The sequence below is a fragment of the Pseudorca crassidens genome, chromosome 5 (genome assembly GCF_039906515.1).
Source record: "Pseudorca crassidens isolate mPseCra1 chromosome 5, mPseCra1.hap1, whole genome shotgun sequence".
In the NCBI taxonomy this organism is placed as follows: domain Eukaryota; kingdom Metazoa; phylum Chordata; class Mammalia; order Artiodactyla; family Delphinidae; genus Pseudorca; species Pseudorca crassidens.
The window spans coordinates 54,854,458-54,866,523 of record NC_090300.1 but is presented as its reverse complement, the minus strand read 5'-3'; the positions used below and the strand labels follow the sequence as shown (position 1 = coordinate 54,866,523).

At 41.1% G+C, this 12,066-nt stretch overlaps 1 protein-coding gene across 11 annotated transcripts in view; it reads left to right on the top strand.

Moving 5' to 3' along the window:
• Window positions 1–12,066, top strand: part of PLD1 (phospholipase D1) — a 203,633-nt gene that overhangs the window by 126,300 nt on the left and 65,267 nt on the right. For 10 of the 11 annotated variants that reach the window (XM_067738041.1, XM_067738038.1, XM_067738030.1 and 7 more), the window contains 4 exons: window positions 725–938; window positions 1,535–1,648; window positions 10,238–10,366; window positions 11,095–11,213. In XM_067738041.1, coding sequence (XP_067594142.1) covers window positions 725–938; window positions 1,535–1,648; window positions 10,238–10,366; window positions 11,095–11,213 — 576 coding nt within the window. The remainder of the gene's footprint in view (window positions 1–724; window positions 939–1,534; window positions 1,649–10,237; window positions 10,367–11,094; window positions 11,214–12,066) is intronic. The other variant, XM_067738037.1, reaches the window with a different exon arrangement.

The window sequence follows — 12,066 nt, the reverse complement described above, 5'->3', positions numbered from 1 at the left end:
CATAAACAAAAATGTGCGGCAAAATTGGACTTCAAGTTAAAGAAGCAACCTTATTACAGTTAGCTGCCAAGGTTTTCGAAATCTTCCTTCTTACAAACATACAAAACTAGGATAGGTCAGTCTGGAGTCATTCAGGGAATTCTGTTTGAGAGCAGGAGGTTAATAACTTCTCAAAGTATCTTTCAGATCAAGAGCTGCCAAAGTCTCTATATGCCTATATTTGTGACTTGTTATTTCAACTCGAATGATTGCCAGAATATCAATGTGCTTATTAAAAGGTTTGATGGGCTCCATCTTATTTTACTGCTGTCCATGTTGGTGACTTTTCTGGGAAAACAGAGATTTAGTGAAAAGGTAACGGGGAAAGTAATTGACAGAAAAAGCATCGCTTACTTAATATTTATCAGAAGAAGTTCAGTAGCTCAACAGTGAGTATAACTCATGTAATTGTAATGGAAACCAAAAAGTTAATTGGCATGAAACTTCTGGCCCAGTGAAAGAGGAACTATAATGGACTTCCTGGTATCCCTTTGGAAGTATTTAAACAGCTCACAAGGATCGCCCACTGCCCTGTGGCTGACCTCACACATACTATTGTGTGTCTCTTAGGGAGCCTCCGTCATGTGTAAACTTTAAACTGGAATTAAAAGGCCACAGCGCAGCTTATCTTATGCAGTTTCTTTTCTTCTCTTTCTTTTTCTTGTTTTTTAAATAATTTTCTCAGGCTGAAACAACAGAGTCTATGGAATCCTTATGCCTCAAAGATAAAAACGAATCTAACAAAAATCTGCCTGTCCTGAAGACTGTTGATGATGCAGATTCAAAACTGAAAGGAATAGGAAAGCCCAGAAAGTTCTCCAGATTCAGCCTCTACAGGCAGCTGCACAGACACCACCTACGCAGCACAGACAGCATCAGCAGCATTGACAGCGCCTCCAGTAAGTCATCGTCTGCACTGGAATTTATCTCAACTGTGCTCTGTTTCTCCATAGCCAGACACTGTATACCTGTTTGCAGAACTTGTCCTTCTATAATGGAGTAAAGTGAACAATGCTGAGAAGTCGTTATATCATCCTATTCAGTCTCATGCCATTTCATGGCTCTGTTTGACCCATTTAAGAACAGATTTATTGTTTTATTCACATCACGAGTCATAACAGCCACAATTCATGCTTCTAATGGTTGCAGAATGACTAAGCATTTCTAAAATAATGCCAAGTTATAAAGGAAAAAGAAAAGTATTAGGTGTACTTTATAAACTTTTCATATAAGAGATTTCATGTCTCTTTCTATCCAGAAATACACCGAGCTTTTATCCTCAAACATCAGATTTTCTACATCTTATAAATTTACCATTCTTTAAGATTTGTCTTAAAGCTCTACAGTTTTCTGTTGCACAGAATTTGTGACCGATTTTATAGCCTCGCCTTGTTTTTAAAATGATTGAAGCTGCTTCTGAGTTTAGAAAACTTGGTATATTTATATATATATATCTATATCTCTTTGTAAAGAAAGAACTCTCAACTTTCTCCAGGTGATTGTAATCACTGTAGGAGTCGTCAGAATTTAATCCATGGTTTAAAGCCCCACTTGAAATTCTTTCGCTCTTCCAGTGAGTCTGAGCAGGGGCTCACTAGACGTAACGTTGGTAAGTGACGTGTGACGCGCCGCAGTCTCTGTAGGCTTCCGCTTTTGCTGCATGAGCAGAGCGACCGTGTCTCTGGATTGGCTTTCCATTCTCACAGTGTTCACCCCACGTATGCTTTTAGAATGGATAATCTGATAAGTTTCTCTAAGAACTAGGTTCTCGAATAAATTAATCAGGGCCTAAAATATGGTGGAATGAAGAGGAGTTTGGCAATGGATCAGATTTAGTAACAAGTGATCATCATCAGAAACAGCAACCATAGTAAAATTGTAAGCTAGCGTTTATTGTGTGCAGACTCTGCCGCTCACTGCCCCGAGCGCCTGTGGGGCTTGGTAATAACAGCGTTCTCTCCTTTTTACAGAGGAACCAACGGCAGGGTTAGAGATGATAAGTGATGTGCCCAGAGAAGTTCTAGTTTATCAGTCTCCCAGAAGTCATGCTTCAGACTTGTGATTTAGCAGATATGCAGATGACTACATCAGGACCTTTGGGCTAAATTCTTAAGGCCACAGTTCTATGTACTGTTTAGGAGATGGCTGAGATAGAGCCCAGCTAGCATGGCTGGCTGTGAGTCACTTGTGGCTGTCAGGAGCTGATGACCCTGAACATTAAGCTGGACCTTGAGCAGTGGTTCCAGCATTCTGTAGTCTGGAGACCCTGCAACTTTTAAACTGATTAACTGTATATAGTAAACTAAAGCTCCCATGTAACTGTTAAGTAAATTTGTTTGTCTTAAATCACATTGATATAAAATACGTAAACAACATTGATATATATTAAAATATGGAGAAGAGCATATGTGAGGAGACATTTTATTTAGCATACAGCTAGTCCTTGATGCCTATGTGGATTCAGTGATAGCTCACAGTAATTCCTGCGCTCCGTAGAGCGTCATAGCCCTGAGACAGGGCACTGGGGAGTCCAGAGAACCAGGTCAGGGGTGCATGCCGGGGCAGACATTAAAGATAAAAGGTTGCAAACAGGTCCAGGTATTGCTTTGTAATTCCAGAGTGTGGCTTTGCTGCGTTAGAACTGATGATGAGATGGAAGAATGAAGTTGTGAAACATGAAGTCAAGGGGACTGAATGCTAGTGTTGCTGACAACAGGATTGGGGGCAAGTGGAAAAGAAGATGTAAGCTGGGTGCAGACTACGTTAAGTAATTCAGGCTGATGGCAGGCTGAGAGGGGTGATCACCATAGTGGTGAACTAGGGACAGCAATGTGGGTGGTTTTCAGGTGTTGATGGAAATCCTCTCCCGAATAAACTGGATACACGTCCAGTGCAGTGTTTTTTATTGAGAGAGAGAGAAGAGAGAAAGTAAACAACCTAAAATCCAAGAGTAGAGGATGGAGGATGGTTGAGAACATAATGAGCAGTTCATTCCCTTGATGGAATTGCACAATCATTAAAATCTGTAAGTGGGGGGCTTCCCTGGTGGCGCAGTGGTTGAGAGTCCGCCTGCCGATGCAGGGGACGCGGGTTTGTGCCCCGGTCCGGGAAGATCCCACATGCCGCGGAGTGGCTGGGCCCGTGAGCCATGGCCGCTGAGCCTGCGCGTCCGGAGCCTGTGCTCCGCAACAGGAGAGACCACAGCAGTGAGAGGCCCGCGTACCGCAAAAGAAAAAAAAAAAAAAAAAAACTGTAAGTGGGGATACAAAAATAAATGTATATGACTCATTTGTTCTTTAAATAAGTACTTACTGAGCTCCTATGTCAATCACTGTTCTAGATACTAGAGATGGAATGAACAACACAGACAAAATTCTGTTAACTAGTAGGAGAGTAAGGATGGGAATTGTATATACAAATAGATCATCAAACACAACGTGTCAGGCGGTAAGAATTATCATGGAAAACAGTACAGCAGGGGAAGGGGGGAAGGGCAGAGGGGAGGAGTTACTATGAAGTGAGTTTTCGAGAAAGATCAAAAGGGAGAGAAGAATCAGGATAAGATAATGTCTGTGGGGAGGAAGTCCAGCCAGGAGGAGTAGCAAGTGCAGACTATGAGGCAGGAGGGGATTGGTATGTTCCAGGAGTGGCTGAAGTCGGGTGGGCTAGGGGAGAATGATAGGAGCAAAGTCGGAGAGGCTTGGGTAGTTTATAGAATTTTGGTTTATACGTTGAGTGAAAAAGGAAGCCATCAGATGGTCTTTCTTGAGCAAAGGCCAGACAAGGTCTGATTTGCATTTTTACAAACGTTTTCTTCAGAGCAGACAGGGGTGGCAAGTAGTGACCAGGCAGGTACTGAATACATCTTGAGGTGGAGCTGACAGCATTTGCTGATGCACTGCATATGGGATGTGGGGGATGGAGAGGACTCTTTCCATTAACTACATTAAGTTACAAATTTAATTTTTTAATAGGAAAAAAGTTAATTTACTTAAATAGGAAAGCCAAAGGATAGTTGAGTCCTTCTGGCGCAGTGCTTTGCAAAGTCTATTTCTTGGATCCTGGTGTTTCTCAGGGGGGCTCTGAGGATAATACTGAGAGCCCCGGACCCTCCTACCTCTATTGGTACCTGAAGGCCCCGGACCCTCCTACCTCTATTGGTACCTATGTCAACCAGAAAAATCCCACATATATTATTTTATATATTGGACTGCCATGTGAATTTGTATTGGGAAAAAAAAAGGAAGTTCTACTATTAATAATGAAGGAAGTTTAAAGAGCACAGCTCTACATTTAAATCATGTAATGACTTAAACTTATATTGTCTTATAGGACTTGAAACCCAAATTAAGCACAGAGTGACTCTTCATTATAAGTTTGAAACTGAATGTTTACTTGAGTTAATAACTTCCTTTCCTGAAGATACGAACTGGATTAGCTTCTCTGCAATGTTTCACTTGAATGGAAAAGGCCATGGCTGAACAGGGCTCCTAGCAAAGCCTGGGTTTTTTTTTGTTTTTGTTTTTGTTTTGTTTTTTATGCTTCATCATGGTTTCCTTTGTTTTCCATACATTTTTTTTTTATGGTCTGTGTTTTCTTTTCATAAATTTATTTATTTATTTATTTTTATTTTCGGCTGCATTGGGTCTTCTTCCTGCACACAGAGTGTACACGCAAGATCACTGTGGGTTTTTAAGTAGAAAAAACTGCACTAAAATCAGCTCATCTTAAATGTGATTAGTAACTATGGTAGGTTTCTATAGTATATATTTTAATTCAAAATCACTCAGCCATCTTCAAGATTTTTTTTCTCTTAAAGTTATGTTGCAAGAGGGAGAATTTCAAGCACATTGTTTCCTTGATACAGTTATTTTAAAAGGGTTGAATTTTTTTTTTTTTTTTGTGGTACGTGGGCCTCTCACTGTTGTGGCCTCTCCCATTGTGGAGCACAGGCTCCGGACGCGCAGGCTCAGCGGCCATGGCTCACGGGCCCAGCCGCTCTGCGGCATGTGGGATCTTCCCGGACCGGGGCATGAACCCGTGTCCCCTGCATTGGCAGGCGGACTCTCAACCACTGCGCCACCAGGGAAGCCCAAAAGAGTTGAATTTTATTCTTCTTATATTCAGTAATTGTTTGCTAGTCTTTTCCTTTTAAGCAAGATTTAATATATGGCTGATGGGGAAAATAATTCTTGCCATTTAGTTGAGACAAGTGTTTCAAACTCAGATATCTAATCATAAGGGATAATGAAGAGTAGGTTAAGTCATTTCTAAACTCTGTTTTCAGTGGTGTAGAATGTATAACACTTATTTTCACTCTCAAAGAGCTTATTGTCTAATAGGTAAGTGGTGGTATTACTAACCTAGCGCCTTAGTAATTCATCAGGGGGAAATATCCTCTGGCAAGAGTTGTCAGCGAAGCCTTCTCCACAACCGTAAACCTGATCCACAATGCCAAAATCCAAAAAGTTTCAAGAACCAAGAGATTTAAAAAAATATATATATAACTCATTGGGGACCTGTTTCAGAACTGGCCATGAATATAGGCAGAAATTCAGTAGGTAGAGACTAAGAAGGGAGAGAAACAGGCATTCCAGGTAGATGTTATATCTTAACACACATATGAGAAATGCCAACAACAAAGGGGGAAACCAACAGCAAAATGAAAAGACAACCTACTGAATGGGAGACGATATTTGTAAATGATATATATAATAAGCAGTTAATATCCAAAATATATAAAGAATTAGTATAACTCAACAACAACAAAAAACAACCCAATTAAAAATGGGTAGAAAAGCTAGAGACATTTTTCCAAAGAAGACATACAGATGAACAACAGACACACGAAAAGATAGTCAACATCACTAATTGTTAGGGAAATGCAAACCAAAACCAGAATGGCATATCACTTCACACCTGTTAGAATGCCTGTTATCGAAAAGGGAAAAAATAAAAAATGTTGGCGACCACGAGGAGAAAAGGGAACTTTCGTGCACTGTTGATGGGAATGTAAATTGGTGCAGCCACTTTGGAAAGCTGTATGGAGATTCCTCAAAAAATTAAGAATAGAACTACCGTATGATCCGGCTATCCCATTTCTGGGTATTTACCTAAAAAATACAAAAATAAAAACCTAATTCAAAAAGATATATACACCTTTATGTTCATTGCAGCATTATTTACAATAGCCAAGATATGGAAGCAACCTAAGTGCCCATCAGTGAATGAATAGGTAAAGATGTGGTAAATATATACAATAGAATACTGCTTAGCCATAAAACAAGATGAAATCTTGCCATTTTCAACAACATAAATGGACCTTGAGAGTATTATACTAAGTGAAATAAGTCCGACGGAGAAAGACAAATACTATGTGATTTCACTGATATGCGGAATGTAAAAGACAAGGAAATAAACACAGAAACAAAATAAACATGCAAACTAAACAGAAATAATTATGTAGATACAGAGAACAGAGTAGTGGTTACCAAAAGGGAAGGGATTGAGGGAGAGTGAATTGGGTAAGGGGGACCAACTGTATGGTGATGGATGGAGAATAAATTTTTGGTGGGGAGCATGCTGTAGTGTATATAGAATAGAAATATAATGTCATACACATGAAACTTACATAATGTTACAAACCAATGTTACCTCAATTAAAAAAAAGAAATTAGAAGATTCTGAATTTTAGAAAGGTAATACAATACCTATACTCTATATTATGTTATACTCCTGGCAAAGTCCAGGAAATACCCTATAAGCAAATCATTTATATTCATGCAACATCAAGTGGGATAAATAAAGATAATAACCTCAAGTTCACATCAGGTTTTGCTAACAAATGAGCTGTGAAGAAACATTTGGATTTTCAGAGCTTTTGGGTTTTGGAATTGCTTTTGATAGGTAGTTAATTTGTATGGATTGGGCTGGTGGGATATAATTGTACCAATATCTGGAGAGTCTTGAAAGTCAGGCTGGGTCATTGACCCTCATTCCTTAAATGCTGGAGAATCCCTGGGGAGGTGGAATTTGGAGGGGGTGGGGGGTGGAGGGGAAGGGTAGGGGAATAAGGGTGGTATTTTACGAAGGTCATACTAGAGACATGGGAAGTCTGACTAGCTTGTTCCAGTGGGCCCAAGAATGAAGTGAATAAGAGAATCTTTTTTCAGAAGAAAGAATCCGCAAATTTCAGTAGGATTTGAGAAGTGGTGATGGGGAGGTGGGTGGAGAAGACAGTGAAGAAGAGAGGGGAGCCAGAGGTGATTCTGAGGTTTTGCTTGAGAAACGATGAACAGAAAGCAGAAATCTCAAGGGAAGACTTGATTTTGTGGGAATGATGGTGATTCTAGTGTTACGCATGAGTTTATAGTTTGGTGGGACAACTAGGTAGATGAGGTCAAGTGAGGCATTGGACGTGGCTGTAGATCTAGAGCCCCAGTGAGAAGCCAGGGCTACAGGGGTACGTTTAGGGGAAAGCTGGGGAAAACCTTGTGAGGGAGGAGCTAGGAAAGAAGATCAAGAAGGGTGAGTTGGAGTAATGGTAGAGGAGTGCAGCCTTGGAAGCCAAGAGACGAGAGAAAAAACAGGAGGATGTGGCAAAGTCAGAAGACACCGAGTGAGGGGCAGGAAGATACCCTCTTCCCTGGTGGCGCAGTGGTTGAGAGTCTGCCTGCCGATGCAGGGGACACGGGTTCGTGCCCCGGTCTGGGAAGATCCCACGTGCCGTGGAGCGGCTGGGCCTGTGAGCCATGGCCGCTGAGCCTGCGTGTCCGGAGCCTGTGCTCCGCAACGGGAGAGGCCACAACAGTGAGAGGCCCGCATGCCACACACAAAAAAAAAAAAAAAGTTCTTCATGAACTTTAGCAGCCAGAGTCTGGGCCGCCGATGGATGAGGCTTGCAGTAAACTGGCATGAAAAACCGGTGCCAAAAGACAAGGCAGATGCAATTATGAAATCAACTGGGAGCCAGATATAGACTAATAAGAACCACCTCAGGTCAGCATTGCTGATGTAAAAAGTCCTCCCTTCCTGCTCGTACGTGTTCATGCAATTCTGAGCAGTAATCGCAGTAAGTAGGAGTGTTTTGTTCTGTTTAGCCTTAATATTATTTTGTTCTGAGGAGGACCCTGATTTATTTGGACTAGTTTTGACCATGACTAAAACCAAAACCTAATTTGAACTGTGAGCAGGTTGAATTCAATTAGCACCAAGATCATTATCTGAGACTAAGAATTTGCTTTGTTTTTCTTATCAAAACTGATTATTAGGTGAGATTTTTAAACAAGTATATGTGTATACATATAAAGATTTAGCCTGGAGTTTCTCAATTGATGAAAACAAATTTTATATATTATATATATATATTTCAGAATTGACCCACTGTTTATCTCGTTCTTTGTCCCCTTTTTTTCTTTTCCTGTTTTTTTAATAAACAACGTGCCATGCTTACTATAAAGAGCCTACAGGTGAGCAAATAGACCTACCAGTACTTTGGCCTTTCAGTCTTAGAGAGCAGGAAAATAAATCACTGGGAGAAATCAACAGAATTCTGTTTTTAACATTATTGAGTTTTGTTCATTGTTAGCATTTTAAGACATTTTCCTTTTACAGAAAATTCCAATACCCTTTGGAGGTTAATTATTCAGTCTGAGATAGAATACTAGCAGTATGTGTGGTGATTGTTTAAAAACTTTTGCTCTGCAAATACTTATTGATTGCCTACTGACTGCCAGTAGCTATACCAGGCACTGAGGTGACATACTCCCCACCCCAAAGTTTATAGATGAGTGAGTGGGGAGCAGGGAGGAGCATCCTTACACAATTGGGTCACAGAGTCCCCGAGGTGTGCAACTGTTAATGGTTCTACAGCAGTGCTAGGGACTGCCTCTCCCTGCTGGGATCTGGGAGGTGTCTCTAGGACAGATGACAGCTAATGTGGCTCTTGAAGGAGGATGAGGAGTTCAGACCAAGAGGGAGGGAAGAACCTTCTAGGCAGAAGGAATAATGTGCCAGCTGCATGATGAACCAGGCCTGTCAAAAGCAGTGAGAAGTATGGTGTGCCTGTGGTCTGGCTGTGTGAGGAAAACAAGGACCAGAAAGAGAGATTGTCAGCAGTTTGAGAAGAGCTCTCTGTGCATACTAAACCCTTAGGATTTGACCCCCTCTAGGCAGTAGGTCATCCTAGAAGGCTTTTAAGCAAGGAGTCTGCAGTTTTAGAAGGACAGCTCTGGGGCAGTGTAGGGAGACCAGTCCGGTACTCTCAGTGGCTCCTGCACGCGGTACCATTTATTCATTCAACAAGCATTTTTGCATCCAATGTCTATCTGTTAAGTGTCTCTTTTGTGCCAAGCGCTGCATTTTGTGATTTGTAGTTCTGCTAGTTTTCCTGCTTAGTTGTCTTTGTGATCAGCATATTCCATAAACATACAAACTATTTAAGTCAACATATTTACCCTTAAGTAAAATGTTCGCGACAAAGTTCTTTGTGAAATACTGCAGTGGATTGCTGCTTTTGCGCCTGTGTGGTTATGAGCTTCTGTCTATTGTTACACTTCTTATGGATGTCATTTATAATTTTAGAAAAATAGAATGTTAAAGCCCAAAAGATCTTAGATGTCATCTGGGCCAAATGTTTCCTTTCACACATAAAGGATTTCTGACCCAAAAAGATGAAGCTCAGTGTCACTTAGCTAGTCAGTTCCAGGGCTGGAACACAGGCTGTCTGCAAATTTGAGGTTCTTGCATTTTGAGATGCAAAAGACAAGAATTATACATTAGATGTGTACCATATTGGTTGAGGAAAAAGAAGGACATGACTTCTTTATGGCCTCTGCATCTCATGTTCCTCCACCTGACCTGACTTTACTGCTCTCTCATAGTCTCTCCTAGCAAGTTCTTTATTCACAGTTAACCCTATGATCCATTCCTCCCGTGATCTGGTAGATGGTGAGAATAAAATATTAAATTTCACTGCCAAATGATGAACCTGATTATAGCCCCAACTACCCACTAATAGTAAATTCATGAGGGTTTTAAAACCTTGTCAGTCCACAGCCTCATGAACACATGCCGTCCTAGTTATGAGGCTTAAGAAGAAAAGTTAAGAAGTCTTTAGGTGTTTAATAAATAAGAGATGAGCCTCCTTCTCTGGGGTCTGCCTGAACCAGTCTCTGAGTGAGTCTTGCTGCATTTACAGACACGGGCTCCATCCAAAGTTTGCAGACGGGTGTGGGAGAGCTACATGGGGAAACCAGATTCTGGCATGGAAAGGACTACTGCAATTTTGTCTTCAAAGATTGGGTTCAACTTGATAAACCTTTTGCAGGTAAGTACCAGGGTAGTGGGTGGCTGCTTATATTTTGTCTTTTCCTTGTCAGCATCTCAACAAGTATGCATGTGCATGATCTAATATCTTTTGTTTTGTTCTGTTTTGAATATTTGGTAAAACACTGGAAGCTATGATTCAGTCATGTACTTAAGGGCTTTTCCTTAGAGTAAGAAAAGAAAATGAAATAGAGCTTACTTGTTGGAAATCTCGGGCTTCCATATAGGCATATTTTAGGGGGGTAATAGTCTGTAACTCTCCAGGAGATGGTTCCCTTCCTTTGATCATCTCCTTTTTTCTGCGTATCATCTTCATCTTCCAGCGTTAAAACAACACATTTCAGATTATCACTGTGCTTGTATATCTAACAGGAAATAGGAACGTAGCTTAACATTATTTCAACAGGATAAAAAAGAAAAATGTAATGTCAAGTACACAGCTTTAAATAATTTGTACCAACTCACATCTGCCTTGCCTAGTGATTCTCTAGTAAGTGAAGTGGAAACATATTTGGGAGAGGTGCGTGGGAGACTGGGTTCCTCACTGTGAGACCTATGTTTCTCTTGGCTGTAAAGGTATTGTTCTATCCAAGCCAAGTAATATACACACGGTGGGCATCACCACATTTTCTTCTATGTATCGTGGTCAGGGTCAGAGCTGGGGTCAGATGGCTTGTGTGCCTCTGGGCACATAAGTGAGCGAGGACCTTGCCTGGTGCGCCTGGGCAGATTTCATTGACAGGCACTCCACCCCCCGGATGCCATGGCATGACATCGCCTCTGTAGTCCACGGGAAGGCTGCTCGCGACGTGGCCCGTCACTTCATCCAGCGCTGGAACTTCACGAAGGTACATAGGTGGTCTTATCATGATTCAGTCCACATGAAGAGAAACAGGCCAGGAAAAGGAGGCGAGAAGGGGCTGTGGTAGCCGCAGCTGTGCTACCCATCCACTCTTGGGTGCCCGGTTGTCAGAGTGCCTGGGTCTCTGAGCAAAAGAAAAAGAAAATGTTCCTGAACTTTCACACCACAGACAATTCAGAGGGTGGAGGGATGATGCTACTATCACAGCCTATGGTTTAACCCTTTGAACACTTGGGACACTCAGTGTCGTTTAAGCATCTGGCCGGGGCTGGTAGTCACGTGGAGGGCTGTCGGGCTACTGTAGGGGGATGGGAGCCCCGTTCAGGTAAGAGAGCTGGAGCTTGCAAGGCCTTCCAATCCTGGCACTGCCCTGGGCCCATATTGGTACAGGCTTCTGAGAGGCGGTTCTGAGCAAAGTGAGTAGTATGAGAAAATGGAGACATTTTTCTTTCTTCCAGTCTGTGTCTTCCTTATTATGATGTCTTCATTACTTGTAAGAATTTGACCTAACATTCCTAAGTTAAGTACCTATCGTCTAGGTGTTATTAAGATTCCATTTTATTTATAGAATCTTAATAAATAAAATAAATAAAATGATTTTATAGGCATTTTGTCCCTACAATTTGGAAAAAGATTTACTTTTATTAACAACTTAAAGTGTCCCCTTATTTTCATTTAAATAACATTATAAACAGTTAGTGGGAGCTCTTAGAAATAGTGGAAATATTTTTAACAAGAATTTAGAGGCAAATGAATGAATAAATAAAAGAATAATATTTTTAACTTATTGGACTGACAAAGATAAAAACGCTGCAGTTACCTACAATTGGGTTTGGGAT